The 27,084-nt window shown below is 44.3% G+C and overlaps 2 protein-coding genes across 4 annotated transcripts; one reads left to right on the top strand and one right to left on the bottom strand.

Moving 5' to 3' along the window:
* Window positions 1-915: 915 nt before the first annotated feature.
* On the bottom strand, window positions 916-4,839 carry LOC120843087. Its single transcript, XM_040214314.1, has 3 exons — window positions 4,814-4,839; window positions 4,703-4,779; window positions 916-1,703 (listed from the first exon to the last, which is right to left on the bottom strand). Exons 1-3 carry the CDS (start codon window positions 4,837-4,839, stop codon window positions 916-918), a joined length of 891 nt encoding a protein of 296 aa, XP_040070248.1.
* A 5,667-nt stretch (window positions 4,840-10,506) lies between these two features.
* Window positions 10,507-24,786, top strand: LOC115321791. Of its 3 annotated transcripts, none has more exons than XM_040214296.1 (10): window positions 10,507-10,835; window positions 11,189-11,284; window positions 11,881-11,982; window positions 12,063-12,213; window positions 12,313-12,405; window positions 12,475-12,540; window positions 14,898-14,978; window positions 17,140-17,213; window positions 21,463-21,682; window positions 24,620-24,786. In XM_040214296.1, exons 1-10 carry the CDS (start codon window positions 10,728-10,730, stop codon window positions 24,766-24,768), a joined length of 1,140 nt encoding a protein of 379 aa, XP_040070230.1. In that variant the 5' UTR covers window positions 10,507-10,727; the 3' UTR covers window positions 24,769-24,786. The 3 variants fall into 3 exon arrangements, with proteins under 3 accessions (XP_040070230.1, XP_040070229.1, XP_040070231.1); XM_040214295.1 differs by having other exon boundaries at window positions 12,310-12,405; XM_040214297.1 differs by having other exon boundaries at window positions 10,507-11,093; window positions 12,310-12,405.
* The last annotated feature ends 2,298 nt before the right edge of the window (window positions 24,787-27,084 follow it).

The raw sequence follows: 27,084 nt of genomic DNA, 5'->3' as shown, positions 1-27,084 counted from the left end.
TTATTTGTAGAGGTGTGCGAATTGGATAGCGCAGTCATTCGTAACCTTCACTGTGCAAAATAAAATTGCAACAAACGGTTCTGTTAACAGTGTTGAAGCTATTTATTTGTCATATATGTTCTACCATCTCACGATTGTCACAGGGAGACATGGTACTACAAACTACTAACTTATTTGCAACTGAATTCATGGCATATTAATGCCCACACGAAAGGTCAGCTTTATTTATTTAGCTAGAGAACACTTCATCAATCCAAAAAAGTAAGAGCCAGCATTCTTATTCTTATGATTCTTTTAATATTTTCTTCCCAGAAATAGGTCAAACCAGTTTAAATTCTACAAACTTCAGATAAAAACGTCCATAACTGCAGCACGCTTTATGTGGGTCAAGGGACAAGTTCAAATGAATTAACAAAAAAAGTCAGAAAAATTGCGCATCAGCTTACTACAACACCATGTCGCATACTGATTTCACATCCATAAGCATTTCACAGTTCCGCAAGAGTGTGATCTGCCAAAACAGTTTTTCATTTGAACACAATTAAACTTAGGTGATTATGAAAACACTGATGGAGAATTGGACTATGCATGGGCCTCTGCGGCGCATCCGAAATTGAAACATAAGGTCGGAAGTGCAGTCAAAGAACACACATCTGTCTAAGGACAAATCAAAGAAAGTTCTAAGTGGGGCGCACATACCATAAAAATTCAATTTATGTGAAATTGACAATCAACCACATCAAAAGGACTTTGAAAGATCAAAATATACAGTATCAACCTGTCCTCATTGACACACGCAAAACAAAACAAAACATATATCACGGGTACAAGGACTGAACATAAGAGTGTGACTCAGGCGCAGCACTCAAAGGGGTTCGCTAGCCAAATTTAAATGAACGAGTGTTTAGAACCCAACTAATCGCGCTCTATAACATTTGGGAGGTCACAGATGAAGGACTTGCTATCCGATATGAATTCAATGTAAACACAGCTGCTTTTGACATTGCAGGGCTCCACACAGCAAACAGTGCTTCTTTCTGAGAGAAAGCACTCCTTGATGTGCTCTGGAAGCTGTTGCAATTCCCTCAGAACCACTTTCTTGCAAAGGAGGACGCAGCAAGAACCAGTTGCCAAAACTACTTCCACAATTTTCAAAATCTTAAAGTAATGTCCATCATGCGTGGAGACAAAAGTGGTGTCACTTTGGGTGGCTCTTGTGTAGGAAGTGCTATGGTACACTTGATTTTTTATGACGCATCTCTGGTACTCCGTAGCACTGCTTACAGTTGCTCCAAAGTGCTGCTGGAGAGCAAACGTGTCCTCACTGCTCATAATGGCGGGTTGCCCACAGCCAAGTGTCGTCGTTTCATTCACCCGGCAAGCGTTTTGAATCGGCATGTAACCGAGGAAGCCTCGGCAGATCTGCTCCTCCCTTGCCGGCAGTTTGTGAGTGGAAAGCAAAAGCTCCAATTCCTGCATCATCACCACACGTTCTACAACTTGTTGAGGAAGTCCCTTGGCTGCTGACACAAGATTCACAAGTTTTCCATTCCCACCCTCGAAGACGAAGGCTGAGTGGGCCCAGAGTGGCCCCAGGTGACGGACAGAGTTCGCAAGATGAACAAGAAGGTGCACGTTAAAGGTCATGGCAGTCACTCCGCAGAGGGCTTCCACACGACCCACGAACATGTGGAGAAGTTCTTCTACAAAAGAAAAAATTAAAGTGATACAGTGCTTCTGTATATATAGCTTAGCTAGAACCAACTATACTTAGTGAATCCAGTTACCTTGTTCAAATTGCCAACCTCCTCATTTGATAATAAGGAAACATTGAGAATGCATAAGGAAATAGTATATTTGACATATAACATGAACCAATTGGCTCCACTACAGTAAAAAAAAATGCAGTTACTGTTCCAAGTTAATGGCATTTAAGCATCGACCATTAGACTTGCCACAGTGTACACTCTCCGGCAATATGAAAGACCCACTGGGAGCGCGTGGCCGAGGCGGTGGCTGGCGGGGGCGCTGCGAGCGCTCCGGGCTATTCCGTTCTGCTTCGAGGGGAGGACGCTCACTCGGGCTCAGATAAAGCGAGACGCGCTTATCAGTTTGTGCCAAGTCCCGAGTGAGCGTCCTCCCCTCGAAGCAGAATGGAACTGCCCGGAGCGCTCGCAGCGCCCCCCAAGCCACCGCCTCGGCCACGCACTCCCAGTGGGTCTTTCATATCGACGGAGACTGTACATGCTTTTAGCATGCACAGTCATAATCAAAGGGCATGTTAAGTCGGTACTTCTTCACTCCTACTCCAACGCTCAGAGTTTCATACTCCGAGTGCAGTAGCTAAATGGAGCATAGCGACCGAGAGCGTGACACTGGTGACACACTAAAAGAATTGACGAGTGAGACTTCTGGTCGTACGGTCATGAACATTTTGTTATGAGTGCAATGCAGTGGTGCATACACGTGGCAGAAGCTGCTATGATTCTGAAAATAAAATAATTTAATGTAGCCCAATAGCTGGATTGCTCCATGCAACGGCAGACAATTAAACTGAAAGACACAGTGACACTAGAAGTGTATAAACATTTTAACTCCTGAAAAGTTTGGAGCCTAACTGACAAAGGCAAAAAATGACGTCACCGATTTATTAATGCCCGTGCCACCTACATTAAAAAAAGTAAGCTCTTTTTTATCCGGCTAGATTACTGATGAAGCTGTCAAACTTATCGAAGAAGTTCGATTTGGCAGCGTGGGAGCAGCGATGCCTGTTGATCAGAATACCGTTGTTGAATACACTGCACATTAAATCATTTTCAAACGAGACGCGTGAAGAATCCTTTTCGAAACGCTAACTGATGTTTCGGCTTGCCACTCGTATTGTCATTACTCGCTGGGCTAAGCAATTTTAAACTCCAGATAGCCAGCGGTTCGACCGCCCCAGCGTCTCGACTTTTCTGTCGGCACACTGCCGCCGTCAGTACTACATTGGATGCAACTCGTTCCCAGGCAACACACTCAAAAAACCTTTTTTCCAGAATGCTAGTCGATGTTTCGGCTTGCCACTCGAATCGTCTGTACTGGCTGAGCATAGCATTCTTCAAATGAAAAAGAACAGCCATCCGACCATTCTCTCGACTTGACAGCTTTCATAGCGGCACGGCCATGTTGCATGGAAGTGACGTCATGGAGGGCGAAGAAGCATCCCGTGCCTTGACCCAAACTCTAGCGCTCCGGAGCTCCGACTTAACACGCCCCAAATTAAGTAAAATGTGCAGCTCTGCGCTTTCCTCCACGAAGCGCTACCCTGGTAGCAGCCAGTGCAGCTAATCGCTCACGCAGCTCCAAACATCAAGCGTGCAAGGGGAGTGAGGTGGTCTCCAGGCTCGGGTGCACATTAGATACCATGGACATAAAAAGAAGGTCGGAATGTTTTTTTTCCTTTTTTTTATGTGTCCAAGCATTTTATGTTTTGTTTTGGCCAGCATCACATCCGAGAAGCCACCACACTTCTCCCATGCACTGAGATGAGCCAATTGGCATGAGGCCAATTGTGTTTGCTGGCTGCAACCAGTCCCCAGCTCCATGAAGCAAAACAGTCATGCGCTCCAGTTACATTTGACTACGAATGGACGCAGTGTGAAGGGTAGTCACCAAGGCTCTCTTGTCGGTGAGAAAGAGATTAGGAATGATGTTCGTTTGTACAGTCGAGGTGCATTTTTTTTTTGTCGAGAGCCTTCCAATACAGCCACTACGCCGACAGCACAAGCATGCTGGAAAGGAGGCAGTAACTCGACGGCGAGATACCGGTATGGTGACCTATGAGTAGCTACACGTCTGTACTGTACACTTACCGCTATCAACGAAACAGTAACACAGCACAGTTGTCCTACAAGAAAAGCCCGGGGAAGTTGTACATAGGGTGTGGGCTCATCATGCTTGCTCATACCTGTCAGAACCGACGACAACAAAGCACTTCGATGGCCTGTGGACGCACACGTCAAATTACAAACTTAATATGAGCTCATAAAAGTGACAGCATAAGATAAAAGATAGCTTACTGATGGCTAACAAGTGCTTCAAAGTTTATGTTGATTTGACAAATGACTTATAGATGAGAGGCTAGTTCCTAATGTCGGAGTTGGCAATTTCAATCACATAACTTTTCCATGCATTTATAGACTTGTAGTCCATCTGAAGAATATTATGTTGCCTATGGAAGTTACCGTATGGTATCTTATTCCCCTTTTACGTTTCTGTTGATGACCTGACTAAATTACCGAGAAATCAAAAAACTGTTAGAATTGCACTCTTTAATTTTGCTTTTACGAAATCATGTTGTGTGCCAATTTTCTGTGCTAAATGTATTTTTTGTTTATGATTGCAGTGAGCTCGGAACAAACCTCGAATCAAGAAAAGACATTGTGAACAGAATCTGTTCACTTTTCTACGTCCCCAGCTTTTTCAGCTGCGCTGCACATAGCTGCACAATTATGGGACCTCAGGTCCTATAATTTGCCTCACTGTGCTATCACCATATGATGCCATGTATACTTATCCATCAAAAGATTTAAGTTTTCAATATGCACCCTCACTTCAATCTTTTAACAACCATTTTCTATTTGTCGCAAATGCCAGCTATCGACAAAAGTGTGGCAACTTTTTATATGACAATGTGACACCATAATGATTTGTAGCTCACCTGCACGCTTGATTTCCTCAAGCGTAAGACTATCACGGAGCAAGATATGGATAGCCTCAGAGAGCTTGCACAGGTGCCTCCAGTAGAGTTGGGGAAGGAGGTCCAGCAAGCATGGAAGGGCATAAAAAAGGAGCCATTGCTTCCACTCGGAGGCCTTCCAGAAACTGCGCTCCTCAATCGAACGAGGTAGCCTTGTGATACAGTGCGGAGGCTTGATGCTTTGGAGGCGTGCATTGACCTTGACAACAGACCCCCGTGCACCTGCAAACCACATGAAAATTCTTAAATTATTGGAACATTTATTGAACAGTGATGTTCATACAAAAAAACAACGTAAATGTACTAAGGTAGTGATTTGGGTAAGTTGGTATACGTTATTCATGATGAAGACAGCTCAAAAATGAAGACAATGAAAAGGAACAAACACAACAGCTTCGTCCTGTCGTGTTTGTTCCTTGTCGTCGTTTTCGTTTTAGGGGCGAAGCTCCTGAGGGGCTAGCCATGTCCGTATGTCCGTCCACCGTCGGGTCACGAGCACGTGAGCACGTGCTCCCGTGCTCGTGTAGGGAAAAAAACAAACTGATCTCCACGTGGTGAATGATGTTGATTGGGGCAGCTCTGGCGGTGCTTGTGTGCGTAGACAATGAGCCGCAGCATGCCAAGCCTTTCCTTCGTTTTCATCCATGTCAGAAAGAGAATGTGTGGTATGAAACGTGGTCATATACGCATTTGAGCATTTGACTGCAGCACGACATGGATGAAAACGAATGAAAGGCTCGGCATGCTGCGGCTCAGCGTCTATGCAGACAAGCACCACCAGAGCTTCGCCCCAATCAACATCATTCACCACGTTGAGGTGCGGTTGTTGTTTTTTTTAGCTGTTTTCGCCATGAATAAAAGAAAAAAACAATTGAGTAGCGAATACACACTATAAACAGCCAAACTGAAGTTACAAAAACAAAACAAAGACCTCCTCTTGTTCAAGCATGCAACAGGCCAATGTAGGAGCAAAGCGACAAAAAATGTGGTTAGGTGCATTGTCTGCTAAACCGCTTGTGTGCCTGTGCTGCCTTTTCCACTGCTGCGTTTCAATGAGGTGTCGTTTTTCGTTGTGTGTTCACATACTTTTTAAACTTTTAATATTTCTTGTGTATCTCTGATACTCGAGAAAATCTACTTTTATAAAAAAATTTAACAGCTCGCCCAATTATAATATTTATTTTGACTTTAAAAAAGTTCTAATGGGTCTGGCCTACGGCAAGGTTCCTCACTAACGTCACTGGCTGCACGCATTCAGCGCCACACGTTGTCCGATTCCAATATGCTGCAATATTTTGTAATTCTCTCCTTCCCCCGGGATGCCCAGACCACCACAGAGATAGAAACTGCAAAAAAAACTACAGCCTCAAGTATGATTGCATGGCCACCTTAACAACTGCTGCAAATTACCAACAACCATGCATTGGTAATTGATAGTTGTAACAAAGCCTCTCCCAGGCCTCCCTGTTAAAGAAGTAAACAAGCCAATCCGTGGTGGAACTATTTTGCATAATAACTGTTAAAACTGGAAAGGCAGTTGCTTCATGTCTTCGCTCGTTTCGACCGTTTCGTGCAATGTCACATGCGCAGTGGCTGAGTCAGCCGAGTGAGTCGAGGCGATTTTGCTTGCATAGTATTTGTTACCGCAGGTATTGGCCTCCACCTCGGGTTACATCGAAAGGGTTCTCTGTTTTCACTGTAAAAATGCCATGAGCTACTTTTCATCAACAAAAAGTTTCATTTGAAACGGGGCTGTTGGCTTCAGTGGAATGCTTTCGGGACGTTTACTTTTGATTGTGTTGATTGTGCTATGCCTGCCTTGAAATATTTCTCATGAAGATTTTAAGTTCTTTACATTTACTGTAAATATGCAATGGTAGCTTTTTACGCTTTGTGGCCTCGCCTGGAATCTTGACATAGCTCATGTGTCAACTTCAAAATGAAACACAATACTGTTGTGTATCAAGATTGGGTCTAGGAAACAAACAAAACAAACATATGATTTTCAAAACTGTAAAACCTGGATATCTCTGATATTCGAAGACTCCGAACCTCACAAACCTGGACCTGAAAGAAACTTCAAATCTATTTATCTTAAATTTAAAAACATGAAACTATACAGATGTTGCAAACTTTATTCTTAAACGGAATCAAAACATTCAAACTCGAGTTTACAGAAACCAAAGCTTCTAAGTTGGCCAGTTCTAACTTTGGCCGTGTTCAAAGATTGCACACTTTTCTAAATCGAATGTCAGCAGTGTTCGAAAGTTGCAAAGTTAAGTTTGAATCTACGTCAGGTTTACGACATCTTTATTTACACTTGCTTTACTTTACTTATTTACTTTACGTACACTCTGCAAGAGCAAAGACGGCATCGGTGCTTTTTCACATTTGCTAAAACAATGCATCGACATGAACGAAATTTTACCACTCAGGCTAGAGTCCCAAGAGAACACTCTTAATCATCCATCAGTTTTGACTACAGCGATTGAACACAGGAAAAACAGGTGATTGTTTCCTCGTGCTAGCAGTGTTGCGTTGTGTGCATGCAGAGCGCAATAAAGGATTACGGCAAGAACCTTGCGACACCAGACCTGCATTTAGGCTGTAGTTGGGAAACAGCAACTGAATAAGATTTAGGGCTTTTTTTCATGCATGGCCAGACATAAAAAAGTGTCAGTAGTTACCCATGTAGTAGGGCTGCCGTGAGCTGGAAGATGAAAAAAGCAGCTCCGTGAACTGCCGCACTACCCCTTGGTGAACGCAGTGCATATACTTGGCACTCATTCCCTCAACCAGGTCAAAGCCTAGGGAAAAATTATACCAAGTTGGTTTCGACACAACACATTCCGCATACAAAAACTACCTTTAAGGTTCATGAGTGCAGATGGACCCTTGACGCCATTCACAGGGTCCCCCAGTCTCTGCGCCAGCACCATATCTCGAGCAAGGAGCTCCGATGTCCTTGGAGCTGGTGCCTCATCAGCGACATAACGTACACATCCTGCAAATGAAAGCAGTGTGCTACATTGAACTCAACAATGGAGATCTGATCATATATACATTTCTGAACTGATATAAGTAATTACTATTAGTAAAATAAGTAACTCATACCTTCCTTATGCTCGCCTTTCATGAGGCAGAACGGACAGCCGAAGAAGCCGTTGAAACACACCATGTTCTGTACTGCAGCACGGGCAGGGGCATCCACGCTGCAGCACAACACAAATGCTCTCGATGCATGACTGCGATCGCCATGTGTCCATGCCACAGGGATCATGTTGTTGACCTCATCAACAAACTTCGTTAGGAAAGCCGACATATCCGGGTGGCATTTTCCAAACCAGAGGGCAGCTAGAGTTGGATGGTGCAAGCGGACAGATGGAGGCAGTTCGTTCACGGTGAACTGTATAGGCCACACTGACGTTTTGGAAGATTTAAAAATAGGGCTTCCGTCAGTGTTAAAGGTTAACGTCAGGTCACTTTGGCCTAATGCAACCTTCTGGCGCAAGGTCTTGTACGCCGCACCCGTTGTAATGTCCGTGATGAGGTCAGAGTTGCTGGATTCAAGCTTTAACAAGCTATTATGAAGGTCAACACTCGTTTTTTCAATCAGCTGCTTGAGTTGTTGGTGAAGGTCAAGCATTAAAAAAAATGAGCCATCCTGCCTTAGCTTCTCAGTCTTCTCCTCAAATTGACAAACATCGCAACTTGCAAGTGTATGACCAGCCTTAAGGACTGTACCACAGCTCGGACACAGGTAGTGATACTTCACTAGGTTGTCTTTTTTTTTGGCCCACAGCTTCCGGAGCATGTATGCACATGGTGGCACAACCGCGCAGCCGAACAAGTCATTAACTAATTTCAACAACTTGTCTAGTCCTGACCAGGTCGATCGTTCGGAGACTGCGTACGCCATAATCATTGCGATGGCACCAGCTTTGTGGTAGTCGAATGGGGCAATGTGCGCTCCCCGAACTCTTCAAAGCATAGAGTCAGGAGTTCTTCCACTGAACCTGGTCCCAACACTTCGTCGTCAACGTGTTCCGCGAGGTCTTCGCTTGACTCCGGTTCCGACACTTCGCCGTCCATGTGTACCACTAGGTCCTCGCTTGACTCCGGTCCCCGCACTCTGCCGTCAACGTGTTCTGATAGGTATTCGCTTGACTCCGGTCCCGACACTTCGTCGTGAACGTGTTCCACTAGGTCCTCGCTTAACTCCGGTCCCCGCAATTCGTCGTCAACATGTTCCGATAGGTCTTCGCTTGACTCTGATCCCGACAGCTCGTCGTCAACGTGTTCCGCGAATTCTTCGCTTGACTCCGGACCCCGCACTTTGTCGTCAACATGTTCCGATAGGTCTTCGCTTGACAGATCTGATCCCGACAGCTCGTCGTCAACGTGTTCCGCGAAGTCTTCGCTTGAGTCCGGTCCTGACACATCGTCGTCAACGTGTACCGCGAAGTATTCGACTGACTTCAGTTCTGCCCCCTCGTCACCAAGGCGTTCAACATTCCAAGAATTGTCATTTTCGTCGGTTGAGCTGATTTCCATGTTTGCTTCTCTTCCTTCGGACAAACATTCATCACGGCTCGGAAGCCCTCCGACAGCAGAACCGACGTCCAATCCTTGGTCATAGGCGCCTAAATTGGCACCACAACTGGTTGCAGTCGGCAAGCTACCTTCGCCGCGGTTCAAAGGTTTAGCGGTGTTAACGCACCCAGCTCCATGAGTCGCCTGGTAACGTAAAGTTGAAAGCGGTATGACGTACGGCTCCTCTGCATTTAGATATCGCTTCCGTCGTTTGATTCTTGGTCCCGGAGTAGCCATGTCATGAATATATCCGACGTCAAACGTAGAATGTAAGAGACATTAGCCCTCGACACTAAATATGTTGTGCACGAAACAGCCGGAGCCCGTTACCGCCAAGAGCCCGATGCATTGGATTGGATGCTGACGGCTAAACAAAAATGAAACTCCGGGACACCTCGTACACCGTGCGACCGTGCCCCAATAGTATATAATATTCGCTATGTAAAAAAAAAAAAAAAAAAAAAAAAGAATAATAAGTTTGTGGTCGCCGTCTGAGCCAGGCGCGTCCCGGCTGTATCACCAAACAACGCACTGGTTTCGAACCATCTCCGCGTCGACCAGGAATAAGAGTCACCCACTTCGAGCTGGAAAAAAAACAACAGGAAAGGTCATTTGAACGCAAACTTTGTGTCAGGCGAAAAAGAAATAAGCCCGTAGCAGACGACGCATAGTCTCAACAGTGCTCCGCGCCGACAGCGGTGCGTCAAAAACCTTCCACAGCCAAAGTAAGGAAAGATGCTAACCCCGCAGAGGACTTCTTCCCTTGGACAAGTACGAGCGCACTTGCCGGAACGTCTTGTTTTGGTTTCGTTTCAATAATAACGACAGGTGGATGTCGCACTGTCGCCCCCATCTGTTGATCCCAACAGTAGCTCAGTCTTGAATTTAAAAAGATTAATCCTCGAAATCGCAAAACTACTCAATGCTAAAAAAAAAAAAAAAAATATTCACGGTGCCATTTTATTTTATCCTCCATAAAGAATTACTCACTAATCTTTTTTTTTTTTGTGTTTATATTACCACGTTATTTGTTACTCTACTATTTCTTCGAAGTGTGGTTTAATGGAAATAGCAACACGGCGAAAAACAGATTTCGTAAGATCTACTGATTCTTGTGTAAATTTACTTTTTGGGGATCAATCTGCTGACTTTTTTTTTGTCCGTCTGGCAACACTGCGTCGTACTCACGTGGGTAAAGTGAACTGAAACACACGTGGTTTTTGTTGTTCTCTGGCGTGTTTTGGAGTTTTGTTGCCACGCAACGTTGGTATCACGCGTATACGGCTCTGGTATCTCGCAATAGATCCATGCGAAATGCATGCCTATGTTAAGTTCACTGATGGTGTGCATTTGATTTTGCCCACTTCCCTGGTAAAGAAATTCACGCCTCGCGATGCTGCCGACTTCGACGCGACCCGGCTGTACGAGGCCTACTGGGTTTCAGATTCCGGCGAAGGCGAAGATGAGGACTTCTACAACGCCAACGTTATCCTTCTGGGCGGTAAGTAATTTATTAGGGGTTAAAATAACCTTCCATGCTTTTGTGGGTTAAAAACATCATGCGAGTGCGAAAGCTAGTTTCAAGCCATAAGGCAGTTTTTTTTTTCCTTCTCCTGCTTTCTTTCTTCTCTTCTTTTCTTTTTTTTCTTCTTCTTTCTTTTTTTTTCTTTTTCAAAATTCAGGCGTGATCACATAGCAAAGACCAGTTTGGGCAGGAAGAGACTGGGGCAGTAACTCTTAACTGCTTTCCTTTCGATCAGTACGTGTGTAGAACCTATTATACTCATGTCACTAAAAGAAGGGTGCTATTTAAACGTGTTTTTTGTTGTTGTTTTTTTTGTTTTTTTTTACGAGAGTCTTGATGATCTTTTGAAGAAGATGCAACTGAAGCGGTACCCGATTCCTAGGATTTTGGATGGTAGTGCAACGCAGAAGCAGCCTGCAAGAAAGGCAAGAATAATAGTTTTGCTCTGTAATTGCTCTTAAAGACCTAACAAAGATGCCATCTCCAAAGGATACCAAGAACATTTTAAGCTCATTGTGTCCTTAAAAAAAATGGTTGAACACCACACACATGGACTAAATGCAAACGCGACCGGGAAAGGCAAATAAATACTGTTTGGAAAATATCTATTGTGCCAGGATAGGGCCAGCAGAACTTTGGAGAGGAAAGTGTTAAATACAGAGGTAGAAGAGGATACAAGAGACATCTCTATTTCACTTTTTTCTGTCCATGCGCACCGCGAAATGTTTTTTGGGGCAGGCACGCAGTAAAAATCATAGCGCGGAACCAGTCCATACTGTAGCAAAAATCATAAAAATAGCAACTCTATTTTTTTCCCGGGTTAGGCCTAGCTGCTTCTCGGCGAGTATCCCGATAAAATAAGGAACTGAAATTACTTCTCATGCCCATTTTTCCAGTCGCTTTCACTGGTAGTGGAGGTTGTTCCGTAGTAATTTGTGCATGCAAAGCTTACTAGCTTACTTATCTTGTGAGTATGACACTGCTTGAGTAAATATTTGATATTTCTACTGTTTTCATTTAGCATGTCCAAGACCTTGGACGAAAGGAAAAAAAGAACCGGAAGGAGATTGGCAAGCGGTCGAGGCTTGATGACATCGCTGCAGATTTTAAGAAAAAGCAAAAGGTGCAGAATTATCAGACACCTAAATACTTTTGCATTCTGAAGTTATGATATTCCAACAGTGGCAATGTATTTTTACCCAGACCCAGGAGACGAGGGCAGCACCTCAAGAGGATAGGATCCTTCGACATCTCCTCCAGGAGAAAGAGAGCAAAATAAAAAGACTTCAGAAAGAGCTTGCCGAGGAACAGGCTCACAGCCGGAGGCTGGGTTTGGCCCTTGCAATGAAAATTGGTGTGCATGCTTCTCTTTCTTATTACGAACTGAGTCTTTTAAAAAAAGGAGCTATTATAACCTGCATTGCCGTTCAATTTCTACTTGGTTTTTCAGAAGCTGCCTCAGAACCGCAATGGAGGAGGCCTGGTACTTCAAGCGAGGAGCATCTGTTGGCTGAACCACCGTCTTTTGAAGGCATTGAACTGCTCGGTAAGATTCTAGTGTACAAATTTATTTCATCTTTTGATCATGCTTATCCGTGCATCAAATTTTGTTTAGAAGACTCGCCAAGTCGTCTAGTAGAGGAGGTCCCCAAAAGTCCAGTGCCATCAACCTCGTACACAGGCAAGTTTTAAGCGTTTTAAGTTTGTGTTGAGCTTTTACCTGTTAAATGACTGTCAAATGTAATAACAGACAGTAAGATTATCCTGCCCAAAAACTGAGAAAAGTAAATCCGATTTTAATTCTGATACTCTCGAAAATACCTGCAAATTTCTGCAAGCCCAAATGCTGCGCTGGGCAGATGAATACACGGTGCCATTTGACAGAAGGCAACCCTCATGTAGTCACTGTAGTAAATAGAAACTTGTCATCTAGAGGAAGAGCTCATATGTTTGCTGCCTGACGTGGACCATAACTGTTCATCACTTACTGGCAAAGGAAGAAGACTGATTTATTCACAAAGAAAAACGAGAGCGAGTACAAAATGCTGGCATGACCGAGTTGAGGTGCCATATACTCGATTCACCCTTAAGCTGACAGTGCAGTGGAAGGTATGCACTGGATGTACCAATCGGAGCCAGCAACATGCAACATCAACGTGCGTTGTCATCGCGCCAGAGAGTGCGGTGACATCCCGCACAGCTGGCTCTGAATTTGGTCCATCCAGCACGTATCTTCTGCTGCAATGTCAGCTTAGGGTGAACAGAGTATAGTCTGCAATACAACCGTAATTTTCCACCACGCCGTCCACATCGACGGTCACCACCGATGCCATGTTCGCAGATAGAAGGAGACCGGCATGCAACGCGCGCGACCAAGCTCTCCTTGATCTCTGATTGGTCCGTCGTTGCAGTCGTTCCCGAACGTAACGAGAAAGTTCAGCCCGGCTCAACTCCTTACGTTGCAAACGAACACGAACAAAACGACCGTTTGGCACTTCGTTGCTATGGTAACTTGTTGTTCCAACCGGTTGCGTTCGTTCGTAAGCGTAGTGGTCGCTCCGAACGCAACTGTCTGAACGGGCCTTCAATTGCATGTGCAAGTGACCCAAAGATTGAATTTTCTAAATCAACAGTAACCTTGAAGTTTGTTGATGGCAGTTGAATTAGGATCTAAGCAGTTTTCCTTTAAAGGGCTCCTCCAACGATATTTCTGCTTCTGCTTCTTTTTTTTTTTTTTTTGCGCTCCCTGCCTTTGGTGGTTCGGGAAATTCGGGCAACAAAGACAAGACCGCAAAAAGGGATGGTGCATCATATTTTAATTTGACAAGGCGCAGAACAGTTGATAGATGGTGGCGCAGCAGGATGCTAAATGCGCGTGGCGGGTACGTTAAAAGAACTGGCTTCCTGATTGGCCAGGTCCACCAAAAGTTTCTTTCTGAGTGCGGAATAATAAGTGACTGTTCTTACCTCATAATTATTCATAAAAGTTATTTTTATTGAGCTTTGAGAGTTACAATTTTAAGAACTAAATATAGTTTAATAAAGCACGAAAAGAAGAAACAACAACAGCAAGTTTTTTGTGATGTGCGCCGTCCCGCGGCATCCGTGTCGCGGAAACTGAAACCAAACTTTTAGACGACACATTGTACTTACAATAAAATAAAATAAAATAAAATGCTTAAATGCTCTCTCTTTTCGTGCGCTTTCACGAAACTCAGCTAGATGAGTGGGACCCCAGTCACCCCCGCGGCGTGCAGGGTGACGGAGGGACGATGCACAAAGGCAAGCACGGAGAGGCGAGCTGAGCGCCGGCGATGTGTGCGCGGCTTTGGAGAGGCGGCCATTCTATTTGACACGCCAGCGGCTTAACGGCGAAGGAATGTTGTGCACCTGCGTAAACCCAGTCCAAGGCAACACTGTACCAAGGATAGCCGACGCTAGAGTCACTATACAGCTACGATGTGGATCTGGCCGTGGAGGGGTGACAGCATATATCGCGCGTACCATTGGCAGCTCCATTTACGTCAGAGTGGTCTGCTTTTGTAAATTTTATTTGCTTATAACTTCCCAACTAAATTTTATTTTGGAAAGCTTTTTTTTTGTTATTGCGTTGTTTGTTGTCACTTAGCACAAGTTTCAGACCAATAAGGAAATGATTGGAGGGGCCCTTTAAAGTAAGAGTTTTCTTATGGCACTTCTTCCTTTTCGCCAATCCTATGTCAAAACCTACTCGAAACCTATCTTGAAATATGCTCAAAACGTGTTCACAATTTACTTGACATCTATTGCGAAACTCGCCTTGAAACTGTGTGTTCACCAACCATGGGCTCTTTTGGAAAAACAAGCTGACGCCTGGTGAAATTCGAACCTGTGCCAGTGCCGGTCAGTGCAGTTAAAAATCAATGCCTTCGTCTACTCGGCCACTGTCACAAGTCTGGATGGGTGCATGTAGATGGGCGTTATAAACCACACACCGGCACGTCTGTGGTAGCAGATTGACACGCTGGTGAGATACTTCACGGTATTATTTGTTTTCAGGAAACCTTTCCGGAGCGGAAAAGTCTACCGACCAACCTTCACTGGGCCGAGCTCCTTTACCGTCAGCTGACCAGCAACCGGGCAAGTACAGAAATGCTCAAAAGGGGCAGAAAGCAGATTTCTGATACAGTTTATTTACGGTGGTAATTAACTTTACGGGCTGTAAGGATCCTAAAAATGCCAGAGTTGTGATCATGCGCACCATATTTTTGTGTTAAAACAGCAATTCAAAATGGCAGCCAGAATGACAAAGGGTGCCCATCAACAAACAGCAAGTGAAGGTTTCCCGCGCCCCTGACTGGCCGACCCGTAGGAAATTTCTTGAATGTGTCTGTGCATCGTAGCCGAAACCTTGTTTCTCAATGGCGAGTCTTTTGTCGCACCATTGTGCCATGGAACTATCAAATCTGTCGCCCCGTAAGCTCGAGAGACCGGAATGGACAGCAGACATGGGGGCCATATTGTACGATGCCATCCCGATGAGCGACATTGATGACGGTCATTGGAAGCGTTCGCTCTAGGAAGCATGCTAAGCGGATACAAGAAGGTGCAAAGAAAATGTATTTTACTGTTTTCAATACGATGATTACAGTACTGTTGCCCACACTGCGGAAAATGTGTTTCTCTCGAAGTATAATTTGAAACGAGCCTAAAAAGGTAAAATGATGTTTGCAATCTTTGCAAAATGTAGCATTTTCATTAGTCAACTTTTACCGGTGGATCAGGGTGTTTCCTTCGTAGAGAATAGTTTGAATTTATTTCTATTGCAACGTGCTCGATATTTGGTTTTATAGTCTGAAACTTTTAATATGCACTAGCTGACACCTACTACACAATACAAAACCAAAACCAAGGTTCTTCAAAAACCTGGCTGCACCCTCCTTACCATTCTCTGATGTGGAAAGGGAGGGAGGCGCAGGTTGTGTCACAAGCTGCACCGGTAGATGTTGTGTAAGGGCAGGGAGGTTTACCATTTTTACTTAGTGTGAGCAATTTTCTTGGGGTTGAAGATTAGGAAAGGGACAGCGTGTATCACGTTTGGGTAAATTTCTGCCTGTAGTATACTTCTTTTCAGCGCAGGTTAGCAAAAGGCAAAAGTATTTTGCGATTCATTTGGAGCAACGCAGCAGATGTGTCAACTATCCACAAGGAAAAGTGCACTTTGACTGTGCATTGTCATGTTCTACGCTCATACATTCTAATTGGGGCCCATCTTTTTCACTTGCCAAGTTCGCTGAAACCAAGGAGGTTATAAATACTAGGAGGGGGCACGTTGCAATATGTGTGAAGCCTAGTCATAAACAGTTTAAACGATTTTGTGCCCAGCGTGACCGCAGATCTCTCTGGCGATTGGTGCGCGTGACATGTCACGTGGGAGATGGATGGTTGATTGTAGGACTCCTTGCAGGCTTGCGCGCGCTCCGCCCGGTAGGTTTTATCAGATCGAAGGCTAGACTGTGATGTATTCTAGTACCCCATAGCATGACGAAGGCTAGCTATGGTCACGTGATGTGGTCACGTTGGCATGGTAAGTGAGGAGAGTAAGGAGGAAAATGAGAAAGAGGCGAGGCGTCAACGGAGCATGGCTTGTGGAGGCTACGCAGCCGACGTCATGCCCTCTCCTACCCTTCTATCCTCCTTGGCTGAAACAGAGTTTAGTCTGTTAATCATTTTAGTGGATTTCAAGAGCCATTCTTGGGAGCAAACCATCTCCTTGTCCCAAATATTTCTGATGAAATAAGCTCTACACCTGAGTGCAAGTCAAGATAATACTGCTGACATACTGTGTCTATTTTGGTGCAACATAAGAAAAGTACAAGCTTCGCCTTCAGCTCCTGATCGTTTCCTTCCGTCGTATGCGGCTGAGTGTTTGCTGAAGTGTTACTAAAGATAGAAAGGTTATGCTGGAGGCAAAGCTGTTACTATTTTTCTTCTGTGGCAACAGGGTATGGTATCGAATATTTAAGACAACCCTGAGACAGGGGGCACAGAAAGGGGACAGAACACGATCAAGTTTCTTGTGAGACTTCGTCGTGTTCTGTCCCCTTTTTGTGTCCCCTGTCTAAGGGTTGTCTTAAATCATGATTGTAAACCAGCTCGTTCTGTGTTTTGTCCCTTGTCCGTATCCCCAGTCTCGGGTTTACAACTATGCTAAACCAGCTCGGCTGCGCCTTATCACTCATTATAGTATCCAAATTGGTAAGGATTTCAAATCTAAGCAAAGATACTACCTTGCTTGCAGGATTCCTGCTGCCAGAGCCCGCTCTACCATGTGCAGGCCCTGCACCACCAGTGCTGATCGAAGGAGATGGAATGGTAAGTGACCAAAATTGCTTTGAAGGAACAATGAAGACGATTTAGGAACTTTGTTTGACGACTGAAATAGGCTTCATGTATAATCCAGGGAATGTTGACCAATTTTTGGCCCTAATCGTCGCCTGCGTGTCGCACAACTTAATAGACTGAGCTCACTAATCGTTGGCGCATGCATCACGCCACCATAACTGTAGTTCACTGGATGCTGATGGCAGTACACCAGACAGCACGTGCTTTGCTCGCGTAGGCTAGGCTTGCAGCTCGCTTGTGGCACGTGCAAAAAGACTGCAGCTCCCAGGACACATTGCGGCAGCGGCGGCCATATTTATGGTCATATTTACGGCCATATTTACTAGAGTCCTTTGTTACTTTCCTAGTCATGGAACTTCCCCGTAACACTATGGGAGCGCTTCGTGTGCTGCAAAGCGTGACTGTGCAGTGGCGCTAGCGTAGACAGTTCAGCATAACTGGACAGCAGATGGGCATTCAGTAAACGCAGTGGTTGGCCCCCCGGAGCCCACAATCAAGCCCCACGGCCGGTTCGCTCATCTTGCGGTTGCGGTTAAGAGGAATTTTTATGTCGCAATACCAGCTCCACGGGGACATGGAAGTACCTAGCGCCCCTGCCTGATGGCGCGAAAATCCGTGTCACTTCAAGCACTAAAGTTGGATTTCGCATGCAGAAACTGACCGCAGAGGCTTGCAATTCGAGTCTAATTAAAAGCACCCTTGCACTTTAGGAGTGGCAGGTAAAGTTACGGCCGGGGAACACCAAGATGAGCCAAAATGATAGATAAATCACGCTATACAAAAGCAGAGACGGGACTTGGCGTGGAAGGCTTCGAATTGTGGCATGATAGGACTTCTATGTTATAAATTATATTTTACGCGTGTCTTACTTTTTAACTGTGATCCTTTTTTAAAAATTGTGCTTGCTGTGTCTAAGTTTTTCTTTCTTGCTCAACTTATCTTTTATAAGTTAGTATTACAAAATGTTATTGTTATTATTATTTTAGTACTTAATTTTATTATATTGTTATTTTTATTATTACAATAAAATAATATTACAAAATATATATATGTACATAATATTACAAAACTGTTGTCACAGCAAAATGTAGAAACTTTTATCGCATTTCACGCAAGTAAACGTTTAATCTTTTATCTGGGTTTTACAACTTTCTCATTGCAACTACAGCTGCTAGATTTTTTTTTTTTTTGTGGATGTTTCAATTTCTGAGTTTACACAACTGCAGTGTCTGTTAGGGCCAAATATGCGCCTTCTGTTATTGAATGAGTCGTAGCAAGCACCTTGAATATTGAAAAAAACAGATAGAATTGTAGTTGCTGGGGAAACAACGTTTGTTTCGACCCAGTTTGTATGAAAGTCATGCTAATGCCATTATGAAAGTCATGCTGATACCATTATCTTGGCTTCCTTTTAACAAACATGAAACCATGTTATCATCGCAGTAACTTAGCTTGATCTTTTTTTTTCTTCAGGCTTGTCGATTTAACAGGTGATTCAAACAATAAAAAGTCTGTGGCACAGTCGTGCAAGTGGTAAAAAAAGCAAGAAGCAAGCAAGCAAAAGTAAGCAAAAAGCAAGCAAGCAAGAAAAAGCAAAAAGCAAGTAAAATATAAATCTGAAAAAAAAAGGTGTTTAGTGTTGGCGCGATTTGAACCCAAAACTTTCACGCAGCGATGACAAGACTCAACACCGTTACCAGTCCGCCACGCAAGACGGCAGAACTTGCGCAGCTGGCGCAGACATATATGTATAACACCACTGCTTTTGTCTTGCGTGATTTATCTTTTATTTTGGTGCATATTGACCTTTTCCGGCTGTAACTTTACCTGCCGCTTTTAAAGTTTAAGGGTGTGGTTAATTAGACTCGAATTGCAAGCCTCTGCGGTCAGTTTCTGCGAGCAAAGTCAAACTTTTGTGCTCGAAGCGACACGCATTTCTGTACCATTAGGCAGGGGCATAGGGTGCTACATAGTTCCATGTCCCCAAGGAGCTGGTCACGTGACATAAAAATCCCTCTTGGCCACAGCTGCAAGATGAGCAAACCGGCCCAGGGGACTGATTTTTGTCACGGGCGGGAGAAAAGTCAGAGTCTGCTCTCGCTGAGGGATGCTCAAATACTGTTAGCAGACACGTCGTCCGGTAACGCAAGGGAAAATTGTGGTTTGTCTGCTATGAGGCATCGACGCCATTGTGGGCCGTATGGAACTAATTATGTCCCACGGGCGGGTGGAGAGGTCGGGAAAAAAAAGTTAAACTGAGAACATCTACTATTTACTGAAGGGCGCAGTTGATGACCTGTGCTTCATTTTGAAATGCGAATTCCATTCGTTCTCCTGTCGTACATAACCTGACATCCGCTGGTGAATAAATAAGAATTAGAAACAAGCACCTACCTCGCATGCGAGAGCTTTCCTCTTCCGTAAAGAGGTGAGGACTTCTGACCTACTTAGGATTATGAAAGCTCTCGTATGCCAGGTAGGTGTTCATTTCAAATTCTTAATTATTCTCGGGTGGATGTTGGGTTACGTGCGACAGGAGAACGTATCCAAATTTCTAAACGATGCACAGGTTGTCGATTGCGTCCTTCAAGAAATAGCGGAGGTTTCCAATTTAACTTTGTTTTCGATCTCCTCTATAATCTCACCACCTGCTAGCTAGTATCTGCTAGCAAGTGGCGTCTCTGTTCCGTCAGCAAATGACACCTCGTGGCAGACGAACCGCGCCTCTTTTGTAGCAGACGAACCCCGATCCGGCTGAGATCGTGCTCTCACCACTCACCAAAATCGGGCTCCATGATTAGAAAGTTTTAACATATTAGGTGACAGCGTCTCTAAATCGACTGGAACAGAAACTGCTAGTAAGCTTCACAGCCATTCTTTTTTTTTTTCGGCATGTCAACAGATTTGCAGCTTTCAAATGCGAGGTTAGAATGCCAGAGTTTAAACGATACTGGATTATCTGAGACCTTAATTTTCAGCACAGTCACGAAGAATGAGCATCATGCTGCCGATTCAAGTACTTTGCGCAAAGGCAAGTGTGAAATTGTGGGTTGCGTGTGCGTAGTCGCGCACTGGAGACTTTGCGCGAAGATAAGCGTGAGTTTGCGGGTCGTGTGTGCGTAGTCGCGCACTGCATGACCAGGCATGAGTGGCATTTTCATTCGTAACTGCTGCATTTGTTAAAGCATATGGGTAAACCTGCAGTCCAGAGGAAGAGCAAGAAGACACGCGAGCAGAATACGCGCAGCACGGCCGACCTGAACACAGTCTTTCAGCACGAGAGTTGCCGCTCGAGTCCCGTAATGAAGTTTGAAATTGTGCAGTAGATTTTCAGTGAGCTTGCTGTTCTTAGATCCAAATAGGCAAGTAGCACCCTAAAAAACAGTCCGCTTGCTTTTTTTTTTTCTCGGTCACAGGTTTTTTTGTGAGTATACGTAAACGTCCACAATTACACCTTCAAAGAGGCATCTCCGCGTCAACACCGCTGGTTCCTCTCTTAAAGCTTGGCATTTTAGTGAAGGTATGTTTAAAGTATTCTCGTATGCAAGAAATTGTCAAGCAAACGGAGGATAGCAAGAGTATAGGTGGTTTGTCCTTACTTTCGACAGGAGCTTCTGTTCCTGTATCAAACTTCGGTGGAAGTTTCATGACCAAAAGCATTATTAAGGACTCTGGTTTCCCATTCAAAAGTAGTGTAAGGCTTCTTCCTCATTGATTTTCTCATTCTCGGCGTCCACGGTGGGTTCTTTGCTACCTACCAACACCACGAAGTCTTCGTTTGTTGGAGCACCGCACACCACCACAGTGCTGTCAACATCCACGTAGAGTTTGCACAGCCCCTTGAAGACCTAATACCCTTGAAAAAAGAATTTCAGTGCCCTTAATACTCCTGGAATTTATTTGCATTCATTGTATTTCTTAAACATAAACATGCAGGCGGGTCAGTTATTGTCATTATTTGAATATCGGGAAAACTTTGTTTCGGCTCTTTTCTTTAAAACTTAGGGCCAAGCAAACTCGTGACAATAAAATGGCGTGTGCACTTAACCCGCAACGGCACATGATCTTGTTATATGGCAGTATCATTATGAAGTTCAACGTTGGGTTTGATAATGTGACTAAGACTCACTGTTTTGCCAAACTGTGGTAGTCTACTAGATGGAATGTTTTCCAGATTAGTAGATTATAGTGTTCACAAGGAAATTCTTATTGAATGCAGGTTCACCTTGGCAGTGGACTAAAAGTCCCCAAGCTTAAGCTTGATGATTTGGTATCGAAGCTACCGGAGCAACGCTTCGTAAAGGACCTTTCCCGGACGATCTACTCTACTGCTGAGCTCTGCGCTCGCAGCGTGACCGGAGAGCCGAGCCGGCGCTTTCTTAAAGAGGGCGCGAAAGGGAAGCTGCCGGTAACACCTGCAAAGATGATGGCCCTTGGAAGTAAGTGCATAGAGTGTCAAAATATATTAGAATGAAAAGGGGTCAACTTTCAACAAATAATGTAATAATGTAGAAAGTTGATAGAGTTGGTAAATGTCTTAAAAACAATGAGTTGAGAGATGTGCTGTCCTTGTTCAAGTCTTTTTTAAATTTAAACTATTTGGAAAACCAAAAATTTATTGAGGTTCACTTGGAAAACTAACAGGAATAATAAGGTTGAAGTATTAGACAACTAAATATTTAATAAATGAACTTGTGCTCACAAACAAAATAAAATTGGTGGCGACTAGCGTTGGCGGTGTCATGTCAGCGTGACTGGTAAGACCTTACCATAACCCAAGACTATCTGCCTGCAGCCACCATGTGCTTCCTTTTACACACATTCGACAGCCAAGAACATTTCCTAGAATAGAAAAAACAAGCTTTCGTGGTTATATTTAACTGGGACATTCCAGACAACCAGAGGATAAAAAGAACTACCGGTGCCCAATATTGGGCCTCTGCCCAAGAGCTAAATGTGCTGCCATCTTGGCCATGCATGCTGCATTATGTTTTGTGAAAGCTTTGCAAATGCAATCCCTCTGCTTTTTTTTTTTTTTTTTGCTTAAAGGGCCCCTCCAACAATATAATTATGTTTCTGCTTTTTTTGCGCTCCCTGCCTTTTCTGTGGTTCGGGGGATTTGGGGAACAAAGACAAAACTGCAAAAGAATGGTGCATCATATTTTCATTTGACAAGGTGCGGAATGGTTGTATCGATGGTGGGCGCAGTGTGGTGCTAAACGTGCGTGGCAGATGACTTTAACGGAGCTGGCTTCCCGATTGGCCAGGTCCACCAATAGTTTGTTCCTGAGCACGGAATAATAAGTGTGAATGTTCTTACCTCATAATTATTTATAAAAGTTGTTTTTATTGAGCTCTAAGACTAAGGAAAAAACTAAATGTACTTTAATAAAGCGCAAAAACAACAAAAACAAGCTCTTTGCGACATGTGAGCCGCCCTGCGGCATTCATGTCGCGGAAACTGAAACCAAACTAGCAGACGACGCATTGTACACACGTGCTCTCTCTTCTCATGCACTTTTACGAAACTCGACTCGGTGAGTGGGGACCCCGGTTGTTGCGGCATGCGGGGGGGCGACGATGAAGGGACGATGCACGGATGCAAGCACTGAGAGGCGAGCTGAGCGCCGGCGATGCGTACGCGGCTCTGAGAGGCGGCACGCCCACCGCCCAGCGGCTCTGCGGCAAAGAAACACAAGGCACCACTGTATCAAAGATAGCTGACGCTAGAGTCACTATAGAGCGACGATGTGGATCCGTCAGCGGAGGAGCCGCCGCGTGTTTTGCGCCTACCATTGGCATCTCCATTTACGTCACGCAGTGGCCCACTTCTGTAAATTTCGTTTGCTTATAGTGTCCCGAATAATTTTTATTTTGCAAAGCGGTTACCGTATTTGCTCGAATATAACGCGCCCTCGATTGTAACGTGTACCCTTTTCTCGAGGTCCGAAAAAAGAAAAAACGCCATGACTTCGATTGTTACGCGCGCCAGATTTTGTAGGTTAAATACAGAAATTAAACTTTTTCTCACTTGGAACAAAGGTTTATTCCGAATCCTTCAATCTTGCGATGAAATGAACGGCGCTGTCTCTCGCCGGCAAGGTCGTCATCATGGCGACGGTCTGGTGCAGCGCTCGTGGGACAGTACGCATCACTCGTCATTGTTGTCGGACAACTCCTTATCGCTGTCAACGGCCCAAAGCGTTTCATCTTCGGTGCCGTCCATAGCGTTAGGAATTCCGCACTTCTTGAAGGCCTTGATAACCATGGCAGACGGGATCGTGCACCATGCATCTTTCACCCATCGCACGTGATGCGGCCCAATTTCCATCGCTCTCTGCGTACAATATCCCTTTTCTTTTGAATCCAGCATCATGGTGAGCGCGGTGGGTCTTTGCAGTGGGAACTTCCACGCTGATATGAAAGGAACACAGGAGCTGGCTACGCAGCTTCTTAGCGCGTAATGGGCGGCTATTTTGGAATATCGATGGCGATATGGTAGCGCAGTTTTGGTCGCACTCGTTTGTAGCGCACATGCGATTTTCGGACCTTAGTTAGATTCGAGTAAATACGGTAGTTTCTCAGTGTTATTGCGTTGCCTGCGGTCACTCTCGGCACAAGTTTCAGACCAGTCAAAAAATTATTGGAGAGGCCCTTTAAATCTCTGTATTCGGGAATGGATGGACACATTTCCAGGAATAGACGGAGACATATTCCCTGTAAATCAGCTCTTAAAATTATTAGTTACATGGTCATGGATGTTTTACAATCTGGATTTAAGTTGATTGGTGTCTTTGGCCAGGTGTTTTGGTACTGCCAACCTAGGTTTATAATTGCCACTGTAGCCACTTGTGGAATGTTTTTGTTAAAATGTTTACCATATGATTTGTAGACTTGCACTGAGTTAATTTAAAAGGAAGTGAAGGATGTGCCCGTTCTGTCCTTCATCTTAATGTTCCTATTAATTCTTCCGTGGCATATTACCGTTAAGATTTCATCCATTAAAAAAGAAGCAATTTTTTTCAATGCTATGTATATATATAGTTAAGAGTTCAAAACCATATGCTTTGACCTTGATAGATCTACTTGTAAGTTTCAAATGATGTTACGCCCACACCAACCTGAATGTACCGATGACATTTTGACAATACTTGTCATGCATGGTCGCTCTCGAATTGCGCTTACCTATTGGTAGAAAGAAAAATTCTGTCTTTGTGTTGTGCATTTCTAGTGCTTCAAAAAATTTACAGGGAATTAAGCCCTCCAGTTCCTTTAAATTATATATATTATGTTTGCGAAATTATAACAAAAAGAAAAAAAAAAGTTTTTCTTCCTTGCACAGCTGTTTAACGCAGATATATTTACAATTTCTCCAGGTGGCCTGATGTACTATGAGAGGGCAAAGAAGCCAGAGCCTGAACGTCGCCCGATCCTGGAGCTCCAGACGGTAGTCCGCGACATCCTAAAAGACTTCTTGCCTGATGTTGCGAGGCAGGGCAGAAGGAGGGTCGCTCCGAAAGAATAAAATGGCAGTGATTCCTTATACCGTTTCACAGTGGAATTGTTTACTCAACGGCAAGTACATACTAGGTGAACCAGCGTGACAAGTTAATGTGACCAGTTGAACCACCATGACACGTTCAACCACCATGACCAGTTCAACCGGTTCAACCAGTATGACCAGTGTGACCAGTTCAACCACCATGACCAGTGTGACCAGTTCAACCACCATGACCAGTGTGACCAGTTCAACCAGTATGAAACTGGTCAAACTGGAGCAATATCCAAGTTTGAAACTGGTACCAGTTTGAATTGGTTGCCAGTTTAAACTGGTCTTTCCAATAGGGTACGCTTGTATTTTTTGGTTACAGGTCCCTTCCAGCACTATGTAGGGAATAGAATTCAACAGCGGACTCACTGCAGTAAGTGTAATTGGATGTGCTGCTACCTCAGAGATAACGAGAGAGCTGCGACGTCAAGAAAGAGCAGGCGGACTGTTTAGCATAAATAAATTGATAAAAAATCTACGACCCTCATATTTTGTATTATCAAATTCTGTGAAGAATGAATAATTTATTTCAATATTTTAATACTGGAAGAACTTTGAACTTGTTGTACGGCTCCATCAGGGTGTGGTGTGCCGTTTTGCCACCTGCTGGAGTTTGCACATCTAGTAGGTGAAGAAAGCACATTAGATGTTGGCTTTCACTGAGCATGTGCTTTGGGGACTGTGCTACATGAAACTTTGGGGACTGTGCTACATGAGCACTGGAATCGATAATTTTCTACGAAGCGATCGTATCTTGTGCAGTACAGTTAGCCTGTGTGTCCTACAGTGTAATACCCGTGTCAGACGGGCACTTAGATGGCCTTCAGAATGGACTCCTTCAAAGAATCGGCGAATCAACTCACGATCTCGGCTCTGCAAGTGCCCTTTTACGTGCGCTTGTTTGCAGCTTTTTTTTTTAATGTGTCTGCTCTGAAGGCCGTTTAAGCGGTCGTCTGACGAAGTTAGTTGCCGCCCAAAGGAAGATGGGCTGTTGCACACAAGACTTGTACAGGAAGTGTACAGAATGTGTGCAATAAATTTATTTTCTGCATGATGCTACCTGCTTATGTTTTTCCTTTCACACTTCCTGATTTTCAAGCCCCTTAAAGGTAGCAAGAAAATACTATCACAAATATTCATTGAAACTCCAAGGTAGATGTGAAATAATACTCCTTTGGGTCCAGGTAAGAACTCCCAGATGCATACGAAAGAATACTCCCGTAGGTTTACGTAATAGCTTTCACAAGTAGGAACTCCCAGATGGACGTGATAGAATAGTCCCATAGGTTCACGTAAAAGCTTTCAGTTGGATGAGAATTAATACTCCCGTGGGCCCACCTAAGAACTGCCAGGTGGATGTAAATGAATATCCCCGTGGGTCCCCGAAAAAAATTACATATGGATGTGAAAGAATACTCCCGTGGGTCTACCTAAGAACACTGATAGAAGTAAATAAATACTCTCATTGATCCATCTGCAAACTCCCATACTGAAGGGAGTTCTGTACTGACTCCCTTTCACCCCCCCCCCCCCCCCCAAAAAAAAATTGGGCTGCATGGGAACTTTGAACTCCGTTCCGGAGGAGTATACGAAACTCCCATATGGGAATGCGCTATAGAACAAGCTATTTACTCCCGTCTGGTTTTTTTTTTTTTTTTTTTCGTTTAGTGTGCAGTGACCGCTCAGTAAAAAGTGATTCCCCCACCGCTCCCGGGAAGAAAACAATAATACCGCCGTGTGGAACTGTGGCGCCATCTGTTAGATGGGCAGGAAGAATTCGCGCAGAACCGCCAACTGATTCCCCTCATGTCAACATTCGTACCCATTGCCTCACTCTCAACACAAGATTTTTAACGGTCGTCTAACTCCCATAGTCAACCTAGCCCTACAGCGCCAGGGATTACAAAATTTAAAAAAAAAGCTAACTTCCGCCCATAGATTTTCGCGCGGATGCGACGCAGAAAAAAAAAAGAAATTCAATCACCCACAGAAAACAAAGGAAAATAAATACATGCATAAAATCTCCACAAAAAAAACACATAATCATCGCCGAAAAAGAAAATAGCCGAAAGTTTTGGCGGCGTGACCGTGAAAATATAACGAACAATAAAGTACGTCAGAGAAAAAAAAAAAAAAAAAAGAGAAACATACACTCCCAGGCCCACCACTGTCCCCTTCCCCTCTCACCGCAGACGGTCGCGTCGTACTGGACTAGACGCTTAATTGAGACGCAGCGCAAACGCGCAAAAAGAAAAGCCCTTTTTTTTTCAAAATCATCTGATATTATCAGTT

Source organism: Ixodes scapularis, unplaced genomic scaffold, assembly GCF_016920785.2.
Source record: "Ixodes scapularis isolate PalLabHiFi unplaced genomic scaffold, ASM1692078v2 PGA_scaffold5__190_contigs__length_132052651, whole genome shotgun sequence".
Lineage (NCBI taxonomy): Eukaryota > Metazoa > Arthropoda > Arachnida > Ixodida > Ixodidae > Ixodes > Ixodes scapularis.
Note: the sequence above shows the minus strand (reverse complement) of the source record. Positions and strands in the feature narration are given on the sequence as shown.